Genomic DNA, 26,226 nt, shown 5'->3' with positions numbered 1-26,226 from the left:
ACTATAGGAACTGACTAACGGTCAATTTACATTGAATATCACGCTTCAAAATAAGTCTCTCTGCGAGTGACACAGTCTGTACTACAAAGTATATAGGCTTGACTGGGTAGTTTAACCCATTGCCTGGGCTACTGCTTGTTGTGTGGCGAACGTAGCAGATTTACACGCTCACAATGCAAATTAGTTTAGGTATAATTACTGCATGTATGTGCTCAGCCAACAACGGTTCACAGCTAAATGCAGTGTGCGTGGCCTTTAGCGTCTATATTGTACTTACCACTATCACCTTTTGGTACAGTATATGTCTGCCAAAGCTGTGTTTCACACCTAGACCAGGAAACATCAATTACCCAAGTATCATGCAGTCCAAACAATTAGGCTACAAGAGCAGAAGGACAGTGGTGTGTGTGTGTGTGTGTGTGTGTGTGTGTGTGTGTGTGTGTGTGTGTGTGTGTGGATGTACCTGTATATAGATTTAACCAGTTAAGCACTATACTTATAGTTGACAAGTTGTACAAATTGTGTTTGTAGATCAGCTATTTTAGATTTAAATTTATTTCAGATTTATATTATAATTCTACGCCTACAATCACAAGCCTTTAAAAAAATAGGGATGCCAGGTTGAGAGTGGTTAAATAAAGGTTGATCTTCTTTGCCTATAAACAGACATGCCCAAAACAGAGACACTGGGATGAAAGCGGTTAAAAGAAAAAGATATCATCACTATACCCAGCCTCATCCTCAACTGTAGTTTCTGTAGTGAAAGAGCCCTGATTTGAACAATGCCGTGTGTGTGGATGATTATGAGACTGGTAGAACTGCATACTGTTGGCATCTGGGCCAGTCCTACTGGCAGTTTGGCTATGCATATAGCACTGACATGGACCCCTAACTAAGGCAGTGCAGAGCAGAGTCAGGGAAGATGAAAATATGCCGAGCTTCATTTAGTGCCGTGTGTGTGTGTGTGTGTGTGTGTGTGTGTGTGTGTGTGGTGGGGCAGGTAAAGCTAATGGACTCTACTCCGACGCACAGCGGGGCTGTCGACTCAGCAACGCCTCCGGCTGTCTTCCTCAGGACAACCCACTCCCATCCCCCTGTTTTTTATGACAATTTCTCTCTGAGAGCATGGCACGGATGGCATGGCGGCCCGGCCAGGCACACACACCGAACACGCGCGCGCGCGCCGAGGTGGTTCAGAAACTTCACCCCGCTCCCCTCCACCCACCCCACTTCGATGCCCGGTTTGTCTGCACGGGATGCAGACTTCTTATTGTGCAGTAAACCGGTGGTTCTCAACCCTTTTTTGTATTTAATGTATCATTTCAAGGACCCCCAAGTTTGATATGCATTAGGGCCACGGACTCCCATTTAATGTGATGTTTTTAATCAGTGCAGGGACCCTAATCGACACTGTTTATTTAACTCTCCGAGTTAATGACCCATAAGGGTCCATTTGGTTCCTTATCAATCAATACTTTATCCCCCGGGTCCCCTGTGCAGCTCCGTAATTATTTTAAACGGTAAATGGTGCATGTATATATATAGTATCACCTCTGTCCAAAGCGTTTTACAGTCTACATTACATTCACCCATTCTCACATCTTTTTACTGACTGCGGAGGAAACCAATGCCGGGTACCATCGGGAGCAGTTAGGAGTTCAGTGTCTTGCTCAAGGACACTTTGACACTAACCCAGGGGGAGCCAGAGTGTGAACCAAGAACCTTCCGTTTCCCAAGCGGCCTGAGCCACTACCAACCCTATTTTATCAGCTGGAGGTTAGCCCAAAGAGACAATGTAGAAGAAGTATTCAGATCATATAGGTTTCACTCTCTACTCTACTATCTCTGACCTACAGACGGATGTAGTAATTTTGTACTAAATCTAATCTAACATCTTCTTATAATGGGGATATTTTCAAATGGGGGGGGGGCTGTGGCCTAACGCATATTAATTCCTTGACATGGAAATGTTTGAGAAACACTGCTGTATACTGTATGCTCTCTGCCCGTAGATGTTCTACATCTGCATGTGTGCAAATTGGTTTACGTGAATGCTGGCAATGGCATATGCAATTATGCATGCATGGCATGCATAGCCCAGACAGCATGTATGCATAATATGCAATGCATGCTGCTGTCTGGGTAGTCCACGATGCACCTATTTGTAACCCACAAGCAGATCTATCAGGGGATGTCAGAGCTATATATAACAGACAGGAAATTGAAGTGTCACATGAAACACGGAAAGCATATTCTTTTGCTGCATTTTATCATCCACTGGTTATACTTTTGACAATGTAACCAGAGAGCGTAAATAGGTTGGCAATAAAACAAAACAAAAAAAACAAGGGAAAAAAAACAAGAAGGGTTCTAATAACGACGTTGCTTCCCTGTAAATCTCTGATATCATGTTGTCATTTGCCGGATGACTTTGGCGATTTATGAATTCACAAAGTGCGGAACACAACGGCGTACATCATAAGAAATGTGCCGCTCTTTAGCGTAGTGGTTTGAAAGGTTAGCCGTGGACAGATACAGACACAGAGACACGCACGGGTGCACGTATATGCAGAAGAGAGCTCTTCTGGGGCTCTTCCCTTACTGTTAAAACAAATAATGTATGGGGTGGGCTCGTGGCAGGGGCAGACGAGTTGTGGACAAGATGATTTGGTTGCCATTCATTCACTGCATGTGCAACCTTAACACCGAGTGTATAAGCGATCGGCCCTGAAGACACGACTCTGACAGCACCACTACTGTTCTTCATTAACAGAATGTATTGCGGGTCCGGCGTTCCATTTCAATGCGTGTTCAGCACAAGCCTGACAATGCCCATTTGACAGCATCATCAGTGTCGGAGGGAGCGGAGCGCGTGGGCATGGATGAATCCTGCAGAAAATCGTTTGCTGTCGGGTGTGAACCTGGCAAAACCCTTCCTTTTTTTCTTATTTAAAAAACTTTTAAAAGAGTGAAAATTGCCAGACTACATGTTGACTGCGACGTGTCTTGAACTTGTAGATCGGGTATTCACTCTTTTGTGTGATACTTGTACGACGAAAGTAGGGCATTAATCTGCGAAAACATGCATAACATAAAAGGTTGAGGCCTGGGCCATGGCTCAGCGGTCCAGGCACATTGGCTGGTAATCCAGTCTGGCCGCGGGTTCGACTCCCGATCCCGACGGCCTTTACTGCATGTCCATTGTGGTATTGTCGCTTTTACGCAAGTAAAAAACGAATTTGAGTGCTTCTTTCATCTTCGACAGAAACGTGCTTTTCAAGAGGACGTCGGCTCACAGTGCTATAAACACAGTTTAGGCATGTTAGCTTCATGTCATGTAGAGCGGCATGTGCAACGGCTCAGTGCGTCGCCGCCCGCTGAACATCATTAGCATATAGCAGAGCTCAAGACGTGAAGAGACAGAAGGCAGCTGTCCACTAGTCTATTGTCAAGTCGTTGAGCCCGTTTCCTGCCTCCAAGAAAGCCCTGTCAGGGAAGTAATTTCGTATTTTAATGAACGTGTCATGTGTGCACGCACGCGCGTGTGTGTGGCTCTATAGGCCTACTAGTGTATTTTCAGATTTCTGTTATTGTGATCGGTTAAAGATACAAACTCACAACCCTCTGCAAAACGATGCAACGTGTTATGAGCATTTAGATCTATTTTTTTAGGGCTTAAGAGCTTAAATGTAAGAACAATTGGCTCACGGACAATAACGGACGATTGACTGCATGATACAAGTTGGTGAGGTTCTAGGTGTGAGACACAAGCTTTGGCAGAAATACTGCGACAAAGCTGATAATGTATAGTGTAATATTAGACGCTAAAGGCCAGGCCACACACTCCGCATGTACAGCGTAGGTGTACACGGTGTTGTTGGTTGAGCACATCATTATATCAAAACCATTCATTGCAATTTCTTAAAAGCTAAAAAGGCAATAACCAAACAAGTGTATATTGGAGAATCATAATAGGCTTGTGTACCTTAAGCTAAGGGTGCACGATTATGGCCAATATGATAATGGTGTTTAATGTTTGCTTAAATATTGTTAATTACTATTGTTAATCGTGATTTTATGAGGATTATGGATTTATGGTGGGAAAATGAAGCTCATATGTTCATATCATGTCTTTGTTTGTCATTGTGCTTATCAGTGTCATGTGGTCAAATGCTATGTAATGTCCTCTGTGATTGAATTGTGCCTCTGTGAGCCTGATGGATGTACAATGTTCTACTTCAGTGGTTCTCATCAACCTTTTCTGGATCAGGGATCAGGGCCCACTGGAACATTTCAAAAGCTCAATCCGTTGAGATGCTGCTGTTGTTGTTGATGTTGATGTTGTTGTGCCATGCATTGGATGATGACGCTAATCTGTATTTGGTTAAATAATGAATGCTTCTGTGGAAAATGCTAATAAACAAAGTTAATAATAATGATACTAATAATAATAATAATAATATATTTAAAATAAATCTCAACAGCCTGGCGTCACTATTTCGGGCGAATGTTTTTCACTTTTCTTTTCTCCCTTCTCCCCAAGACAGTGAAAATAGCATATCAACAACCTCACAATGTGTCACATTGCTGTACGACAAAGTATATACAGTAAAGCTTATGTGGTTAAGAAAAAGTGCTTGGAGTATAGAGTACCGAAGTCTAACGTCATTTATGCATCGGTCCTGAGTCACGTTTTCTTTCGCCCTAATCAGAATTCCCATAGACTGTTTTAAAATAAACAAATGGGCACGGTGGGAAAATGCTAACATTACCGCCACAGAATTCATTACATTTTCGACAGAAATACACCGTATTAAATATAAGTGACTGACAAACAAGTTAACGATATAAGAGCCACCTCCCTGACAATATCGCCAGGTTAATTTGTTTATGTTTGGATCACAATTCTCATATGAGACGATTCCAAAAGATGACCCAATGTTATTCTCCATAGAGGAATTACTTCTGTGAACCCAGGGTATAGGAGTAAGTCATTGAGTCCAATTGATCCAAAATGCCGCAGCTCGCCTGGTTTTTCACTAGCCAAAGTTCTCACATGTCACTCCCCTTCTCCGCTCCCTCCATTGGCTCCCGGGCCCTGCCCGCACAGTACAAAACTCGATGCTGGCATATCAAAGCAACCAAAGTTATGGCACCGCCATATCTTGCAAGTATGATCGCACGCTATACAAACCCTCTCGAGCGCTCAGATCAGCCGGCGCAGGGAAGCTGGAAGTACCTTCGCTAAAAACGCCGGGACAACGCTCCACACGTCCCAAACTCTTCTCCTTTCTGGCTCCAAAACTATGGAATGCACTTCCCATCACAATCAGAACTGCAGATCCACTCCCAATCTTCCACCGTAGTCTGAAAACGCACCTCTTCAGACTCCATCTTAGCCCACAGCACTTGCCGTACTTGCCCTGGCCTCGACCTCCTACAGGCGTATGCACAGGCACAACTTATGTAACTTAAATAGCCCTCTATAGTGTTAGTGTATACACATAGTTTCCTTAGACTTAGATAGATATTCCACTGTTAGGTTCTTAAGCTTATAGGATTCATGATGACTTTTTTATGTTTTGATGTATTACCATGTTTTTTGTTCTCGCTATTTGTAAGTCTCTCTGGATTAAGAGCATCTGCTAAATGCCTAAATTGTAAGTGGCCATTGAAATGTGTAATAGCTTTGTGTTACAGCATGTTGTTCAATGTTTACCTTGTGGAACTACAATTATTTAAATTATAGGCCTACAATAACATTAAATATATCCATTTATTTAAAGGACCATAACGGGCGGTCACCTTTTTTCCCCTCCTCTTTTCATCCTTTATTTAACCAGGGTAAGTCACATTGAGATTTCCATCTCTTTTTCAATTGGGCCCTGGGACATTTTTACAGCATGGCACACGCACACACACACACACACACACACACACGCGCACGCACACGCGCGCGCACACCTGGGAGCTGGCCAGTACAACCACAGAACTACACTCCCGGCCTATGAGCAGCTCCACTGGAGCAGTTGGGGTTTAGGTGCCTTGCTCAAGGGCACTTCCAACTGTGGGTGTGGGGTGAGTGTTGCACAGTGTTGCCCACATTCCCACCCAGGTGTTTCCTGCCGGTCTGAGGCATCGAGCAGGCAACCTTTCGGCCGGGGAAGCCCAAATTAAAACATGTTCCAGCCGGTTACTTTTTACTGCCTATTAATTTGAGTTGCTGGCTGCTGGACTATACTGACTCTGATTGTACTGTCGAGGTAGCCTGGGGTCCACCTATGCTTTCTATGGCATTAGGCAGAATCTAGATGCAGCTGCGCGACATGAGACTAATTAATTAGAGCGACAGAGAGAGAGAGAGAGAGAGAGAGAGAGGATTCCTGTGTGTGTCAATTTAACAAAGGTGCAGACGATCAGAAATCAGCAGAGAGTGATCGACGTTTGCGCTACTGTATGCCGAATCGAATTTTTTCCTCCCTGGAAATAAAAACGTCTGGGTTTCCGAGGCTACTGTCGATGTGACACACTGCAAGGAGCTATGCATCCCCTATACATACAGTATTTGAGCTATTTGCCAAGCCCAAATTATTTTCTGCTTGGTCCATGGTGTCTCGGTAAAATAGGAATCAGCCTGTAAAAAAAAATAATAATAATCGGATGCAACATCCTAGATTAATCGCATTAAACAAATGTTACGTATTACAATAATTACGTTAATGACAGACACTTACATAACATCCCTGTCATTTACCGTATGATCTCTTCATTGAGCCAGGGTATATAAACAGTCAAGGGAATACAGTCGGGCACAGTCCGTGGTGTTAATTTCACTCAGAGGAGTGAAATGAACACTGGGGGTTTTAGATAACGTTAGCCAATATATTGTTTTACCATTACAGCACTCTTAATTCATGACTAGTTGACTACACATCTATTCTAAACTCTTGAACAATATTTTTGTGGTTTAGTGTCAAGTTTGTGTGCCTGGTCCACTGTCCACTCCGGTCCTTTATAGTGTGAGTGCTCGATTCTACAAAATGTCTTCTAAATCTTCAGTTTTCTGTCAGTGGTGCTCAACCTTTTTCTTGTCAAGGACCCCAAGAATGATCTGTATTTGGCCGCAGATCCACATCTGAAAATATGTTGTTCCAGGGAGCTCCCAGAAGCAAAGATTTGAGTTAAAAATGTTCGCTCTGAAAGAATATATATTCAAAGATTTGCGCCACATTTTTACGATTTTTCAAAAATAGCAGACCTACAAGCTCATAGCGGGGCACTCGGTGGCTCGCTATGAGCTTGTAGATCTGCTATTTTCCAATAGCTAAAGTATGACATAATACTATAAACAATGGGGTTCCCGCCCCCAAAACTGGTTAACAGAATAATTGCAAACTAAATAGAGTATTGTTGGTGAAAGTTGGTGTTTGACTCTGATGAAATAAAAAGGACCAGTGAGTGACACATTAACCCATTAAAACCAGGAAAGCATCTGTCTAACCACTTTAACCATTATTTTATACTTTGGCTATTCAAAAAAAGGTAATATGCACACAGCGCGTGAGTTCGGGCCACACTATGATGTAGATCTGCTATTTTTTTATTTTGTTTTAACTGTGCAAATCTTTTGAATCAAATATTTGTTTATCTCAAAGAAATGTTTCTGGTGTCCCTGGAACACAAAGATAGACACTGATATTTAGCCTGGAATCCAGACGGATTCAGCGTTTATTTTCTTCTCAGTCTGGTAGGGGGGGGGAGCAGTGGTATCCAATGTAAAACTCGAATCACTTGTCTAGGTTAGGGGTTCTCAACCTGGGGGTTGCGACCGCTCTGGGGGTCCCCAAATTATTTTAGGGGGTCCCCAAATTATTGTTGGTTTTTTTGCTACTGAATGGCTGGAAAATGGAAATCTAGAGTTACATAGTGGTGGGAGCAAACAGTGCATGACAACAACCATGAACCATATGCAGAAGGAATATATATATACACTGTATATACTGTGTATATGTATACTACGTACTACATATGTATGTACTCTATAGTTACTGTAATGTACTGTGTTCAGTAGTGCAACTTCTTTCCTTTTTTTTACTCATGAACACCTACTCAGTATCTTAGAATAACCTGCTTCCTCTGGCCTTAGCTCCTGTACCAAGCAACGTCCCTGCAGACACTCTCTCACTGCCTGCTCAGAGCAGGAGGGCGGAAAAAAACTAGACATGCACATCTCATTAATTATGTCTCAGTTGAAGTATCAGTCCAGCGCTCGCAGCCATTTGACGAAGGCAAGGGTAATGAAAACCCCATGCATTGAAGCTAAAGGAGGCTAGGGGAGGGGGGGGGGGGAGTAGGACGAAGGAGCAACAGGGCTAAATGTTTCACCGGGTGCCAGCAGCGCTGCCGGGGTTGAAGTAATTTGAGGCCGACGAAAGAGCTAAAGTTAGGGCTAGGGCCAGTTGGGCCGCGGCAGGGCGGGGTGGATTATAGGCCGGTTGGCGGAGGGTTAAGGCCCAGGTGAAATAACACTTTGGTACACTCGGTGTCACGGCGGCCAGCTCCTATAGGACGCTCCTGACCCTGGACCGTTTAAAGCGCTCCTGTCTGCACATCTGTCAGGTGTTATTGGCCACATCGTGTCCCCTATCGCTCGTCCCAGGCTCTCCGTCAAGTGTTGCACTCGCGGCTGAAACTGAGCATTTTTTGCAGTTGCAATTTGCACTTAAGGAAAGAAAGGAGAAAAATATACGCACAATACTTTATTTTGTATTGGTTTTCTTTTTCACGTAACACATACGCAAGCATGAATTAGACTTGTGAGATTATATAGGGCATTGTATCGGACAGCAACCGATATTAAACAGATATTATACAAATAGTTACCCAATATCTCCTGTACTTAAGTCTAGCCATGTTGACGATATAGCCGCAACATACTTATATTGCAAATGTATGTTTCCTAAATTCAGTGCTTTGGGGAGGTCTTTTGGTCAATTAGATGGATTGAATAACGAGAATGATGTTCATGGCCGTGTCACTGAAGCAGCCGATTTAACCCTGTGGGAGGCACGATGGATAGATAGATCCCAGGCCCATTACAGTGTGCACGCATCCCGAGAAGTCAATGTCTGATGCTATAGCAGAGACAACAATGTATTTTGCCTTTGTGCAAATTGAAGAAACATAACCATAAATTTGTGAGCAGCGGATCGATATAGCAACGCGGTGTGTAAGGCATGGCCGAGCCCTGAGAAAAGGTATCCGGGGGAACGCGTTCAATAATCCCGATCAACGATGGACAGGTTGCGTGCTATTAATCTTCCGTTAACTGCCAACAGGCCGGCGGGCAATTGTGGAACGGGATTTAGATGCCTATAGTGACAGATTCAAACATTAAAGGTTACATTGATGACCAGAGTTTGGCAATCAGACAGATTTCTCCCTGTATTATCGGTATACACGTCCATGGCCATCTATCAGTCGTAGCCCATTAGACTGGTCAGATTACAAAGGGCAGCAACAGAGTAGCCCTTTCATTTCACCGTCCTCATGGATCTATCTATCTATCAGCGGACCGCCAGGCTAAAAGTAGTTACACTGTATTATGGAAGCATTTAATTATCATCACCGTGTACGTTGAAGACCATTGCTTTTTAGGGAATGGACAAAAGGACCTGTGTTCTGATTGATCCAATGCAGTTACTTTGTTTGTTACTTTGCAGTTATGCAGTTATTTACAAGCTCTTCTTAATACTTTTGATTCGTTCAAAATGTATAAAGCCCACGGACCGACTCCCTTAATCGATTTTGCTTTCACCTTGGAAACGTTTCGAAGGTAGCGAAAACAGCAGCTTAACAAGCTCACAGCTGCAAGAGTTTGTACACTGGCTATAAATTCATGCACCTTTTGCATGGCACAGAAGTACTAACCTGACGCTGCCAGATGAGGGCGGTATTGCGGAAACATATTCCCCAACACAACACTCATCTGGGATCTCTGACCGAGTTGAGCCCTGAGTCAGATCTGCTTCGTACCGAACCAATCAGCGTGAGCTAAAGGCGGGATGCGGATGTGACGGTATATAGACACGTCGATATGATTGGTTGTGTTTGCACGCCCACACGGTGATAGACAGACGCTCCCATCCAATCATCTACCATGTATCTTGAAAAAAAGGAACAGCCCCGTCATCGAATTTGCTTCCGCGATCCCAGATCCAAATAAGCTGTGAAACAAATTTGTGTAGCAAGCTTTTTGGATCTGGCAGCGTCAGGTTACAGAAGTACGGCATTCATTTACGGGGGAGAAAAGCATAAAGAAAATTAAACATGGAGATATGAGGTCTCTACCCAACAACAGCAATGTTATACTGTATTATGGAAGCATTTCATTACATGTTGCTTACATGACGTACGGCACCATTGATCCTCGGAGTTCAATTTCCTGCACTCCCTCGACGGAAATGTTGTGGGCTCCATTTATATAGTCTGCGTTGTCTGAATTTATCCATAACGGAGCAGTCAGTCTAAAGTAAAACAATGCTCGGGCTAAAAACGGAACATGCATTTTGCATGTGTGTGGTTTTTTTTCTTTCTTCTTTCCTTGTAACGACAGGGATAGGGGGGGGCTGGCGACTAGCACTGAACAGTAATGTTCCCGTTATAAACGGCGCTTCCTCGTGGGACCACGCTTAAATATGGGCCTACTCAATCATGACGAGAGAGAAGCCACGTTGGAAATGAAATGGGTCATATGATACTTTAAATAAATATGATAATGAGGCAGACACTATGCGAGGCGCTCGGGGGGGTTATTTGTGTTGCGTTGTGAAGGGAGCGGTCGGCTTCCCAAAACCATCTGGGGTAGATGGGGCCTGAATAACACCGGGGTGCATGCGGGAGTGATTCCGGGTTTTTATACCCACAGAGGAGTTAGATGTGACGTGACTTGTTAAGTTGCGGTCACTGTGCTGCATGTGTGAACGCAAGGGATGAAGCCTAATTGTCTGTGTTGCCGGTGCCGCCCGCCGCAAATAGCGGCTTCTGCAAGCTTCATGCATATGAATATAACCCAATGAATAGTCAAGCAGAAATCGAACGGGAGAAACGTGGTGCAATGTACACAATATTATTTACTTTAGCACGACGGACTTCCAAGTCCGTGCTTTGGAATCTGGCTGCCTGATGATGATAACATATTTCAACAGGCTGCGACTCGTTCTCGTGATGAGAGGAGGAGGAGGATGGCTCCGTGCACGTTGGGGGCTCATCCCTCACCGCGGGTTGCGCAATTAGCTCTCACCGGGCGACCTCAGTAGCACAGCTGGGAATTAAATGTACTCCTGGAAATCACTGCAGATCTGCTGTACACACTGTACAGCACAGACAGACTTAACTACTGTGTACTCTTCAGCTCCAAGGGCATAATATGTGGGGGGGGGGGGGGGGGGAATGTGAACTAATTGGGCAATATCGGGAGAGGTAGAAGTGGATGAATAGTTTGCTTTTGCTCTGTAAACGCGCCAATCAGCAAGTTTCGATACCTAGCATTGGCCAGGTTATCGCGTGCATTTCTCTTTCTCTCTCTCTCTCTCGCTCTCTCTCTCTCTCTCTCTCTCTCTCTTGCTGATCAAGCTCTGGTATAACGACACACACAACGTTGGCAAATAATGCCGACATTACGTTAGGGACCTCTGAGTGAGAGCCATATATACTCATGAGCATTTCTCAGACACACAGGCCCACGGAAAGACAGACAAATTAAACTTCATATAGAAGATAATATTATTATGTTATTCCATTATAATTGTGTTATGAAATGATATTTGTCTATAGAATATGAAAGGTAATTTAATTTGAGGATAGCTCCCGCCAACCACTAATTTTCACAGTGAGTTAATGAGTCGAATTTGGCCAAATTGCTTTGGAAATTTAATGAGACGCAATTCTGGGCTTATGAAATAGTTTTTCCTAGTGTAGGCTATACTGTAGATCACACACTATGTAAAGGAGAACTGAATGACATGGTATATGGCTACTTTGTTCTGATCCATTAATCAATTCATTTGGGCTAATTGGCTTTCCGTCATGAAAAAAGGTATGGTGCATTTGCTTTTGTTTGTTTTTGCTTGTAGCCTGAGGCGCGCGCTTTGCTCAGGCAGAGCCAAATGCTCTGAAACCCAAGAGTGTCAATTTAAGCTCGAGAGTGTAAAAAAGGACCCAGCAAGCAAAAGGTCGGGAAATTGAATTAACACTCAGGATTTCACAGTGCATTGTGTGGGACTCGGAGTGATACTGTTCCCCTCTGTCAGATTTCATCCACCCATGTGCTCGGTTTGATCCCAACATGCTGGATATATGCAGGCTATCTGGCAACACAGGACCTCTATGGGGCCACAAGACCCCGCAGAACAGCTCTGATTCCTGGGGCTGGAAACATGATCCACTGCTCTATGTGTCTCCCTGGCTCCGGGGTTCTTATCAGCTCCACCAGCATGAGAAGCTGTCAATACAACAACCACACTGAAAGAAAACCATCCCTCCCTCCCTCCCCTCACTCACTCCCACCCCCGTCCTCAACCCCATGTCTTCAACCCAGCACCAGCCCCTCTGGTCAGACAGCAATTAAAACCCTGGCCCACTGGTGGAATCATGGACGAATCTGAACCGCCGATCTATACGCTTGATCCCGATCCTTTCACCTCGTGTTGATTCCATTGACACGTCCGCAACGGGAGGCGTCGGGCTGTGTGGACTGCACTGCTGAATGTAATTATAATCATTTTTTGGCAGGAGACACGTTGTGTATATGACGGCTCGCGAGTGCGATATGATACGCGCGGGCCGATAATAGAGCTTGCGTTGCTGGCTATTGTGTTCTCACGCACGCACGCACACACACACACACACACACACACACACACACACACACACACACACACACTCGCAGGCCTGCAGGCCTGCTTGCAAAGGCTTTGTCTAACAATGACATCTCCTAAAGATGCTCTGAAACATGGCGAGGGGAAGAGAGAGAGACGGAGAATGGGAGCAGGAGAAAGGAGTGAAATTTAACAAGCAGAAAGAGTGTCGGGTCAAATTGTAACAAGCTTCTTGTAGGCCAAACACAGGTCAAACTTTAACAAGCAGAGCAGGCCAAGTAGCGAGGTTGAGGTGCAACTACAAGCAATCAGTTTTGGTGCCAAGGAGATGCAGGCTAGCGGGCGAGAGTGATTTTTATTACCGAGGAGACCAGAAAAGCGTCCCTGTTACGAGGAGATTAAATCCATACTTGACCCCGGGTTTTATGGTTTGCCTATGAGACTTAATGCATTTTGGGCGGGAACCCCTTTTGGTGTTTTAAACATTAGATTATAATTTGGCTATTGAAAAATAGCAGATCTACAAGCTCATAGCGTGCCACCGAGTGGCGTGCTACGAGCTTGTATAGGTCTGCTATTTTATTTTTATTGTGAAACTGTGGCGCAAATCTTTGAATATATATTATTTCAGGGCGAACATTTTTAACTCAAATCTTTGCTTCTGGGGGGGGTCCCTCGTGGAACTACATATTTTCAGATCGGTGGCCAAATAAATTCATATAATACTGGAGGTCCTTGACATGAAATATTGAGCACCACTGATATAGAAACATGAGGTTTTTCAGGATTTTTTTCTTTTTAAGATTTTTTTATTTATTTCGCCGTCAGACCTAAATGGGTTAATGAGCATTTATACCCGATCGCCACTACAATGAAATGTAAACGGGTGGAAATATTGTGCATGCTGCATCTGCTAGTTATTTATGGAAATAGGGGGAAATTAGATCATTCTTGTGCCTCGATCAATAAGCCTAGGGTAAATTTACTTGAAAGCTCTCATTCTAAATATATATATATATAAAAAAACGCTTATTAGGTATCAGTCATTATGTACCATGGGGCTACATCTTTTCCGTTTTTTTTTAAATTTACAAGTTTGATCATGTGGACAATTCTTCTTCCTTAAGGAAAAAAATAAGGAAGGCGAGGGAGGCGTCCCCAAAATCTGAATACAATTAGGCTTTCATATCTCTTAACCTATTTAGACCTGACCTAAAAAAATGTCTTCTAAATCCTCTGTTTTCTGAAATACCTATGTTCCTATATCAGTGGTGCTCAATATTTCATGTCAAGGACCACAGAAATTATATGTAATTGGCCTCATCTGAAAACATGTTGTTCCAGGGACCTCCCCAGAAGCAAAGATTTGAGTTAAAAACGTTCACTCTGAAAGAATATATATTCAAAGATTTGTGCCACATTTTCACGATTCTTCAAAAAAATAGCAGAACTACAAGTTCATATAGAGTGCCGCGCTATATGAACTTGTAGATCTGCTATTTTTCAACAGCTAAAGCATAACACAATGCTCGAAACACCAAAAGGTGTTCCCGCCCAAAGTGGGTTAAAATAGAGACGAGAGACGCAGTGAAGGAAGCAGCCCAACAGGACTCGAGGAAGAGGTCTCTTGGTACGGATGGTAACCAAGCATCCGGCGTCTCCTTTCTCCGCACTACACAGTCTCTTGCTCCAAAAACCCAGAAAATGCACTTAATTTCCATTTAGTGATGTATCCCTCCCTCCACCTTCACTTCATTAAAGTGCATATATACAGTACTGAACCACCACAGCCTGAGTTCACCTCTTCTTCTCATGTTGCCATAAGGTGAGCAAGACTCCCAAGTCCCCTAGTTATATACCCTGCATTGAAGGTATAGCCGATTGTACAAGCTCACAATGCGTCGCATTGCTGTATATTTTCAGCACTGGACAATGTTGTAGAACTAGGCATATTGCATGCCCCCGGGTCTTAAAGGGACACTTCACCCTTTTTAGGAAAGTGTTCTAAAGCTTCTAAACGTCATTAACATATATTTTTTTGCAAAAAGGGTGAAGTGTCCCTTTAACCGGCCTTGCATGTGTCTTAACCGGCCTTGCATGTGTCTTAACCGGTCACGCATGTGTCTTAACCGGCCACGCATGTGTCTTAACCGGCCACACATGACGGACTGTTGCACGTCGGAGCAACGTATGCGCCCCATTTAGGTATGGTGCAGCTGAATTGGGTAACATTTTGTCCCTTGCTAGTATTTCAAACTACTAGTACTGATAAAACAGCAGAATTCTATGCATTGCTCTGCATGGAATGTGGGACAAACGTGCATGTCTTCTAGTTCTACTATGTTTTCTGTATCGTGTCCCTTTTATAAATGGCTATAGCTCTTCACAGTTTCTCATAGTATAAAATTAAAATAATACAAAGGAGGAAAAACACATACATTTCCAAAAGAAAAGTTGGCCTGAAATAACAGATTATCCAAAGTGTTCTAAAACCAGTATTTTTTTTTTTATTGGATGCTAGGCGTAGGAGTGTTCTTCTCCAGCACTCGTTTAGCGTGGAACAGCTGTTGCTCAGGAGTGCACAGCCACTGACGGTTGCTTTTGAGAAGATGCTTGTATAAAAATATACATTGAATAAGTCATATGGCCTGAATATGTTTAACGTCCAAGCATGTTTCATGCTGCTTGTGGCACAATGGTTATATTCAGGGAGAAAAGGAAAGTAATATATGAATGCGGTATATGGAAAGTAATATAACGCATTGGCCTGCAGTGTGCCTTTGAAATGTGCTATTGCTGGTGTGCTTCCAAAACTATATTTAGGATCTTATTGTGAGCTTTTTGATATTGGCTGCTTGGGATTAGACTCTGAGAAGTAATAAGGAGTATATAATGCACATTAATTCTCTGAGCCACATCCCAGTATATCGGAGGGACAACGACATGCTAATACTGGATGAATTCCGCCAGCAGCATGCAGCAACAACCAATAGAAACAAGCAACATTGGATATAACCTCCGCTTGTCCAATGAGACACAATCGGAAGCCTGCAAACTCAATCCTGCAGTTATGTCTTCTGTAGTATTTACCGGGAAGATCCAGGTGACTTACACCATCTGTTTATAACCCATTTAGACCCGAGGACATAATGTCGTCTAAATCCTAATTGGCCTCCAACCCCCATCTCAAAATATGTTGTTCCAGGGACCCCCCCCCCCCCCCAGAAGCAAATATTTGAGTTAAAAATGTTCGCTCTGAAAGAATATATATTCAAAGATTAACACCACATTTTCACGATTTGTCAAAAATAGCAGACCTACGAGCTCGTAGCGCGGCATTTTTTTCAATAGCTAAAGTATAACGTAATGCTAAAAAAACACCAAATGGGGTTTTCCCGGCCAAAGTGGGATAAAGCAACAGGCGCAGGCAGAGACTCCTGCCAGTGAAAAGGCACAAGGTCCCTGGGCTTATCTCGGTCGAGGTGTGCTGCCGCTGCTCGGCTCCAGCGAGGTGGAACGATAAACATAATTAAATTGAGCTGGATTACACAAAACGGGCCGGATCAGTTGGGGAAGGCGGAGAAGCTAATCCAGTGCAACCTCATGGTGCCCCAACCGCACAAAAGCACATAAATAAAAGGAGAGGTGAAGGAGAGAGAGGGGGGTCGTCAAGGTTTGGGCACTGAAAAGGACCTCTCCAAATCAAAGCAGCCAAACTACTCCAAGGTATTAAAAAAAAGACAACATCGGCCCGTCAATTCACCCTTTGTCAGTCTTTCCGATTGGTCCCTGACTGACTAACCAGCAGGCTCTTCTGCCTTAATTGTTCCGCTCTGGTTCCGCCTATAGTTTATGTTGAATTTGCTAAGACATAATTTTTGGAAAAGACTAAAAACAAACATGATATGCCCAGTCACCATGCTGCACCTGCTGTGATGGTCCTTTTTACTGACGCAAAGTTTAAAATAAGAATTTAATGCACAGAATATCAATACGAAGCAATTGAAAAACCTGTTAATTCAATGGTATGAGAGAGAGGATTTTTGTCCAACCACGAAACGGCAACCAATGGGTGCGAAGAGGGGCACAACCACGGGCGGGACTTGACAAAGGGTGAATTATGCAGACCCAATCAACTCTTTCAACCTGGTGACCATATATGGTGTCCCTAATTTGGGAAAATGTAGAAGTTTCAAATATAGTAGATATAGCTTTATAGCATGTGTTGTGATGCGTTAGGAGCTTGTAGATCGGCTACATTTTTGAAGTTTGTCTATTTTTCTAATGTTTTTTTGTTTTCCTATAAGTTTAAAAAAAGAACCTCTCAAATAGAATATTTCTTAATTGAATCGAATAGAATAGAAACGTCAAAACATGGCCAAAACAAAAATACAAAATAAATCTAGCGTCGGTTCGCGCGGTTCGACTCTGTAAAGATACATGCTATAATAATTCAATTTGCCGTCATGGTGGCACACAAAGCAATTACTTGGAATGGAATGAGAGAGCGCTGATATGAAATAACAACAAGGGGCTTTGATTATTCCGTATACGGAGCAAAGGCGTAACGCAGATCCAAACATTGTGCACTGGAGCACAGCACTGGGTTAGAACATGCCTCCGACTCTCTAGTGACTCTGTCTAGGCGGAGAAAACACAACAGGAAATAAGACGCACTCAACAACTGTCTGACAGTTGTTGTTGTTGTTTTCATGGGGGGAGGGCGCTACAGTGAGGAGAATTGAGAAATGAAAGTAAGCACTGAATTTTGGTTTGCGAAGCTCTCGTCTTCTGAGCGAGTTGGGAAATCAGACGGTTCTCGTTCGCCGCGGCAATAACGACAGAAGGTCACTGCGGACGGTGGTGGAGAGTAACCAAGTACATTTACTCAAGTCCTATGTGCTTGGGTGTTTTTTTTTTCTTTTTTACTTGTATTTATTTTACTCGACTACAAGTTATTATTATTACAAAACATACATTAAACAATTAAGCTATTTGAAAATAGCTGATCTACAAGCTCACAACACCCCGCAATGTGGCACATTTATAAACGATTTGTAAATTAAATACACTTGTGAAACGGGACATTCTGCGTATTGAGTATTTTTGGTAGGTCTACTTTAAAAATACTTTGAATGACTCATTTGGAATATCAGACTTTAAACTTTTTCTCTGCTATCTACGATTATAATCGTATCCCTATAGGCTAAGGTACTAAAGGTGCTAACTACGTACAACCGTATGCTCCATATATGACAGCGGCGACCGTCAATTTACCTTTTAGCATTGCTATGGAGAGCCTCCGTCCTCATCAGCTATGGGGTTTTTAAATCCAGCTCCATTGAGCCTCCATTATAACAGGATTTTCAAAGCCTCACAACAACTGAATAACCCGGAAATTAACTAAGGATCGTAGAGTGAGAGTGGACGGACGGGTGGCACAGGTTAGGTGTGCTTGTGCTGCCACCTAGCGGGCAATAATGGAGTTAATTGCAACAAGAGTATTCCACATTGCGGTAATGATACTTTTACTAAAGTAAAAAAAAAAGACATTGAGTACTAGTCCTTCCATCAGTGAAGATCCATCAGTACCTCCCAGCTATTCACCTGAGAGCGCACGCCTGCGGAGTCCGAAAATGTGTTTTAGCAATAGAAAATGAGATTCAGGAAGATTGATATAACACTGAATGGAAGCATGGGGTCAACCACATATAGCTTTTATTTCTCACTCATATGTTTCTATTAAGACATGATTTCCTTTTTCTCATCACATCTATCATGGGTCGCTCGCCATTTCCTATATATTCCCTTTCATTCATGCCAGGCCTCAATTAGTTTTTTTTTTCACGCAAATAAAACACTTTTCTCAGCAGTAACTGACTTTCATGAAATCCTTTAGAAATACAGTAACATTTCAGCGGCCACTTTCTCTGCGCAGCCACAGCCCAGGTCATTTCTGAGTCCGTCCTGCAATTAAGGGTGCAGTATATGTGCTGACTTGGGGTGCAATTATTGATTAATTGAAACATTGATGTATCAACAAACCAATTAGCCAATTTGTTATATTTTTATACTTCATCAGAAAATAAGCAGATCTACAAGATTGTAGTTGCAGCTATATTAACTATCTTGTATTTTGGCCTATAATAAGCGATCCCAATATAGGGATTGATTATTAATCAATTGTTGTATTCTATTATCAATTAAATGATCAAATTGTCGTACACCTATAGTGCTGACTGCTTCGGCTGAAGACCTTGATGCACACACACCCACAACGACCTTAAATTATCTCCTTACCAGAGATCCCCCTGAATACCGGCCCTCAGAATCCCCCCTGCCCTCTCGAAAAACAAGAGCTGTTTTGCATTATTTAAGATAGGCATGCCTGAATGCTTTTGGATGAGAGCCCTCCGCTTTTGATAGTGGTCCGGGGGGACGGCTCAAGGCAGGCCTTCAGAAATGTATGTGTGCATTGCAGGTTGGAAGGAAATTGCACCTCTTTGTGGCGTTTGAAATATGAATACACCATTTATTCTGGAGCAGTGTGTTTTACATGGTAATTTGTCCACTTGTCTTTCAACAACACTATATCAAGCCAGCGATGCTCAAGGCCTGGTGCTGCGCCAGTTTGGACCTGGCGCCCCATTCAGCGTGAGAATGAGAATGACATGCTTGCGTGCTTTGAAGGTCTTTGCTTTACTTTGCACCCGGGACAAACTTTGGTTGAAGTGAGTGGTTTTTGTATAGGCTAATAATTCGACACGATATGAAAATGAACGTGAAATCAAATCTAGGCTACTCTATAATATCGAGTGGCAAGGGGATTAACCACTTGAACCCTAGCATCCCTATTCTTTGCCGAAAATAGCAGATTTCGGAGAAGATAGAGCGAAAACAGGAGGGGGGCCTGGATAGTATATAGAGCGCTTGATTATCCGTTCAATAAATGTATAGAGTTTATTAAGCGCAGGAAGCGTAGGAATTTCAACACCCCGCTTATATCAACACCCCGCTACATCCAAGTGAGACATTTACAGCATCGTCAACTCATTATTACTCCAATAACAAGGTGGAAACATTAGCGGTGGAATTGATGGAAGGCAGCGTTACTCATCACATCTGTAAATGACATGCCATTAGGTTTTTATAGCCGGGGCGTGCGTTGTGTTTCGTTGTGGCCTACATTTCACCTCGGCACCTAAATCCAGTGGGAGCTTCTGGAGAGAGGAGAGACTGAGCCCTGTGTACACCTCTCAGCACCGCAGCACCACTCGACACCCTCCGCACCATACGTCTCTGAATGCAAAGTGGCTGATGGCAGTTAACTCGCAAGTCGCGGCTGTCGCGCACAAACCTTGTATAGTACGAAACCTTTACTTAATCAGGGACTGGATCCCGTGTTCCAGTGGATCCGTTGTAGTTATAGTAGGCTATCTTATTAATACATTTCATTGATTTTTAAAATGTATATGAATTATGAAACCACAGACTATAGCCAATCTACAAGCTCATGAGCTTGTAGATCAGCTATTTTCTCATTTCTACGAATTAGTGCATTAAATTGACCATATGGTTGAAATATGGAGATACAAGGTTTTTCGGCCCCGACAACAACCAAGTGCAACTGTGTAGTTCTGCACATCTGGAGGTCAGATCACAGTGTTATATAGTCAGCCCGTGGCCTCCGACAAGTCCAGCTTCGGGTTTCTGCGCCATTATCTCGGCGTGTGGCCCACGCTTGTCGGCGGCGGCGGCGGTGTGCCACTGATCATTATCACGTGTATCAAGTGATGTTTTCCCAACAAAACAAGAATCTCTGCCTTTGATCCACACGCCAGGGTTTATTTCTTTTTGTTCACTTCTGGGCATTCTAAAGCCTTTTCGACGGCTGCACTCACTCAGGGTACAATTCTGGCACGTCTAAAAATATCCCCCCCAGCCCCCCCCCCCCCCCCCCCCCACCTTCGATTGAGGAGATGGAAACATATGAATTAATTATGCCGGTGTCCAACGTCTGAAATAACCATACTTTTTTACAACACGTATATACCTGCTCAGATCATGCCAAGGGAATGTACAGTATAATAGCAGATGATTTGCATCAAAGATCTTTCCCTTGCGCGCGTATACCCCATGAAGCAAGCCAGAGTCATTACTGTAATGCAAACATTGTGCCGGGGTTCCTGCCGTGGAACATCCAATTATAGACGGAGGGAGATGGAATATTATACATGTAGGGTTAACCCGTTTTTGGCCGGAACCCCTTTTGGTGTTTTTAAGCATTATGTTATACTTTAGCTGTTGAAGAATAGCAGATCTACAAGCCCATAGCGCGCCACCGAGTGGCGCGCTACGAGCTTGGAGGTCTGCTATTTTTGAAAAATCGTGAAAATGTAGTGTCAATCTTTGAATAATTATGTATATATTCTTTCAGAGCGAACGTTTTTAACTCAAATCTTTGCTTCTGGAAGGTCCCTGGAACAACATATATTTTTGGGGGTCCTTGACATGAAAATAGGTTTTTCAGAAAACTATCAGGATTTAGAAGGCATTTGTAGAATCATCTAAAGGTCTAAATGGTTTAACTGGGCCAGAGGTCTTTCTCGAAGCATGCGTGCTTGCCCTGGATCCAGAAAGAGAATATAAGACTCCATTTTCATTGCACTATATAACTTCTGAACTTTACCTCTTCGGTTCAAATGAACACAATAACCGTGGTGCTTCCAGTTAACAAGCAAAAAAAAAAACTGGTCTACTAACTCTACGAAGATGGTTTTCACGTGATGTTTGCAGTGTACGAATAGAATTATAATCGTAGGTATGAAGACACACGCTCATACTTAATACGTGCAAGAAGAGTTCTCACTTCTGTATCACACATGCAGACAGACATGTAATGGTGAGTGTTAATGCGTCCAGATTCATTACCGGTTCATAGGAGCAGTGATCAATGCCGATAGACTGCTGTCTCCAATGATGTTACCATAGCTCAGAGGCACATTATTAGTATGTAAATGAAAAGAATTACAGGATGCATAGTTTAATGTCTTAATAAGGCTGACGGCTCTATTCCTCCTGAGATGTGTCCACATGATCAGGTGTGTCTGTTCCACACGTGAAAGCGATTACTGTTTGGTGACCCTTGGGGTTAATATAATACTTTTCTGCACAACCACGTTGTTGCTTGACAAATGTATATTTTCAGTGAGAAAAGGTATGACACATATTTCGTTTCTGACGGGGTGACATGGTGGTGTGACGAATTCTAAAAGAGACCTCACAGGACAGCGGTGATATGCTTCTTGTGCATGTATTGTACATATCAAGGCTGCCTGTCTAGTCTCCCAAAGATTTGCTAATTTCTCCCCAAGGCAGATATGAGTATGCTAACTTTTTTTTTTAGCTCTATTTGTGTCCCCTTGCCAACTGCATAATCAAGTCCGGAGCTCATCAGCAAGATGGCAGAAGGAGTGCTCTATTAAACTGCATCCTCTGCCATCTGTTGTGTAAGAGAGAGAGATAACAGTATTTACAGTTTTGGAGTTGTGGCATACTGTTTTGGCCAGATTCTGTGCACCAGAGAGTGTTGCTTGGATCACAAAATGTCATGGATTTATGCTGCTGCATATGATAATGTCCAAATGCAATCTGCTCCACACCAAGGATATCACAAACTTCTGCATATTGGAACCATGTGCATTCCAGGGTTTTTCACGGTTTCTCTTTGCGTGTAGGCTTCTATTGAGCCATAGATTTCTAATCAATGTTCAGGTAAGAAGGTCATGCCGATATATCAGCCATTATTTGGCTTATTTGTCTGCAATTATGCAGCTGATGTCAATCAGGACAATATTTGTTAACCACTTTCAACCTGCCGTCCCTATTTTAGGAAGTCAAGTATAGGTGAAATGTTTTTGGAAATTATTATGAAGAAAAGGCAGATCTACAAGCTCACATACATTCATCACTCTGAAATTACTTTAAGTGATGGTCTGGATATTAGATTTCATTGCAACTTGTCTGTCTGAAAGTGAGTGAAGTAATGTGTTCTCAGACCACCCGAGATATGAATATTAGAAGCAGCTGATAAAGTAGTGCTGAGTGAGTCTTATCATCCTCACTCATTGAAATGATTTCACCTTAAATGAAAGAGCTGACTGAAAGATATTCGGCACTGATATTCAATTTCTATATCAGCCCAACTATCCTGAGGCATAAGTCCAATGGAAATGGGAGGAAATCCCACTTTATGTCACTATAAGCGACATTTAAAAGATTCTAAATGAGTGATGGGGGTTGACAGAGGAGTTCCCTCAACTTAACGCCATGCTGATGACCATGCTGAAGTTATTGAACATTGATTGCAACAGTACAGATTACACCAAACTCTTCACGCCAGTGCACATTTAATTAGGTTGTCTGAGTTCTTATAGGACAAACATCAGATGCCAAAACCTCTTAGGGAATAAAACAAAAGCAATAGGTATACTGTAACTTATCCTAAGATCAATTCTGTCCAGTTAACTCAACTTTCCTTTATATTGCTTTTAACCACCTGAGGTCCTAGCATCCCTATACATGCTAGGAAGCAGCCAGGGGAAACAAAAAGAGGACCATGCACAGAGCCGACTCATGTGCAGTTTACTGAGGCTAATAACAACCTGGTCCACTCAAACCGTCACAGCTAGTCCCTGCAGGGTGCACATGCTGCTAGGGCTGGGACTCCCTGAGCTATGGTCATAGGGGCTTAATTCTGTAAGTATTACACAAATCAAACTCTGCAGGGGCTTACATTAATGAAAGCATCTGAAAGTATACCTACATACGCCATCTCTTCAAATGTAATCATTATGAAAGTGAAATTATTTAGAAGGGAAACAAACGGCACCTTTAAAGGACACTATATTCAGTCAATTAACACAGCATTTTACACGTCTACATGACAGGCTACATGAGTGTATAGTGTCTGTGTCTGTTGTCCACATTAGGGATACACGCATCCTCACACCTCCTCACTGCCTGCTGAAGACCTGAAGTCATCAGTATAGGATAGACTATATAGACTACGTGGAAATATAGGCTGTAACAGAAAAACATGTTTTGGTTGTTTGGACTTCACTTGACAGTGACACCAAAGACGATAGCCACTATAATCTTCCTTATAGGCTACTGTAGCAAACTGATTCCACCACATGCACCAAGCTCATTTTACACGGTGCTTACGTCTGGCCACTGCAGCCAGCCGTGGCGAGCCAGCAAAGCCCACTGAAAAGTTCAAAACTGCACAGCGGAGGTGTGTCGTGTGGATTAAAACGAAATACACTGAACTGCTCTTAGATGAACAACGTAAGGTTACACTATTTGGATCGGACTGTTTAATTACCTTGATCCAGTAATCGTATAGAGTGGTGATAAGCCTTGTCCAGTGTGTCCTTTTCTGCCATCAGCTCCGGCAAGTAGTTTTCGCTCTCCATTTCGTCCTGGGCTTTGATCCACGTAGATTTGGTCGGTGTTTTTATTTATTTATATTATTTTACAATTAAAAAACTTGATTTGTCTCAAGTGCTGCAGCACCCAATTAACGCGATATATTTGTATTGCTTTATTATTATTTTTCTGTTGTATGTAAAAAGAAAATGTATGCAATCATGTCATTCGCGGTCGCTACAGTGGCATTTCTCAACGACCAGTATAGATTTGTCTGTGCGCGTCTTCGCCGTGCAGAAACGTATCCCATCGGAGTTGTGTTCTTCCAGTGTGCAGTCAGAGCCCTCCATGCATCACAGCCAAACTGAATATCTCTCCTCCTCTGTGTAAACAAGCCCTTTGAAGCTGCCTCGGTCGTATCCACTAGCAACGAAGGCTCACTCCGGCTCCTCTGACTATTGGCCGCTGCTCGCGATGCTCAGAAATGTTGAAAGGGGGGCGGGCGTTAACTAGAGCTGTCCACGGTGCTGAATCTGACATTCTGAATCCATGCGCTGGTATTCCCCCCCCCCCCCCCCACACACACACACACACATATACCCACCCCATTCACATTAACATCATTTCAAATCGACCTTCTTTCGTTCTGTATACTTCAGGTAAATGGTTGCAATAAGCAAGTGTTCCCCTGTTTCAAAAGGTCATCATTTAGCCTAAATAGATTCCTTAGGTTACAAAAGCTATAGGTTGTTGTTTTACATTATTATATGAATTATTCTTAAAGTTGGATGTGTTTTCAGTAGCCTATAGGTTCCATTAACTTCCAGGCTAGACTATAGAGGAAGGCTGTTGAAATGGGCACACATCATCGTGTGTGTGTGTGTGTGTGTGTGTGTGTGTGTGTGTGTGTGTGTGTGTGTGTGTGTGTGTGTGTGTGTGTGTGTGTGTGTGTGTGTGTGTGTGTGTGTGTGTGTGTGTGTGTGTGTGTGTGTGTGTGTGTGTGTGTGTGTGTGTGTGTGTGTGGGGAGAGAGAGGTTTCACCCTTTTTTGATTGATGCTGCCCAATTTACCATGCAGCATCAGCAAATACTTAGTATTGTCAATAGGAACATCTCGGGCATATAGGGACCATTTCAGTCAGTTAAGCAATTGATTGAGCATGAAGTCTTCAGGTTCCTTTAACTTTTCAGGACAACTCGTCAATAGTCCAGAGTCAATATTCACCTTTGTAGGTCGCGCTTCTTTTCCCCTTGGGAATGTCTATGAATTAATCCAATTAAAATAAATGCATCGTTTAAGAAAACAGATTCTGAGGCCATGTAACCTTGACCATGAATATGGTGCAATGTTTCCTTTGATTTCTAACTATGTGGAAAGCCAGTGCCTGCGTCAACATGAAATATAATTTTATTGTAATTATGTCTACTTTATCAGACATTATAAATCCTGCAACTGTATACATACTGAGTTGTGAAGAGCCTAATTTATTAAATTCATGGACCATTGCTTTGTATACTGGCTATAAAGCTATTTATTTGTCTGAGAATGTGGGAAAAGATAAGAATTCAGTTGATATTTGCGGAGATAGCCAGCCACCCACCTGTGTTCCCTCAGGTGGGTGGCTTTCTGTGGGCAGATCACTGCGGTTATATAATTGCCATGCCTCTTTTTTTCCACTCTATTTCAATAACTTGGAGAAAATGTGACCCACAGGCTACAGCCAAGATAGGTTTATGTATATTTATCGACGCTGTATCCTCCATGAACTTTGGAGTGTGCTATTTTTTGTGTGAATTGTGCTCTAAAATAACTGCTCCGGGCATAAAATGATAGGCCAGTTTCATATAGTATAAATGTAAATTATAAATGGATGGAGATGTGGAGTTATTGGCAAAAGGCTCTTGCAGTGTGACCCCAA

At 42.9% G+C, this 26,226-nt stretch overlaps 1 protein-coding gene across 1 annotated transcript in view; it reads right to left on the bottom strand.

Annotated features, from left to right (window-relative positions):
* The window catches only part of khdrbs3 (KH domain containing, RNA binding, signal transduction associated 3), a 121,186-nt gene extending 96,815 nt beyond the window's left edge, over positions 1-24,371 (bottom strand). Inside the window, exon 1 of the mRNA XM_080787408.1 lies at positions 24,265-24,371. Within this exon, the coding sequence (XP_080643534.1) occupies positions 24,265-24,355 (91 nt within the window). The 5' untranslated portion in view covers positions 24,356-24,371. The remainder of the gene's footprint in view (positions 1-24,264) is intronic.
* Positions 24,372-26,226: the final 1,855 nt, after the last annotated feature.

This window comes from Protomyctophum bolini (assembly GCF_963924005.1).
Source record: "Protomyctophum bolini genome assembly, chromosome: 17".
Lineage (NCBI taxonomy): Eukaryota > Metazoa > Chordata > Actinopteri > Myctophiformes > Myctophidae > Protomyctophum > Protomyctophum bolini.
Note: the sequence above shows the minus strand (reverse complement) of the source record. Positions and strands in the feature narration are given on the sequence as shown.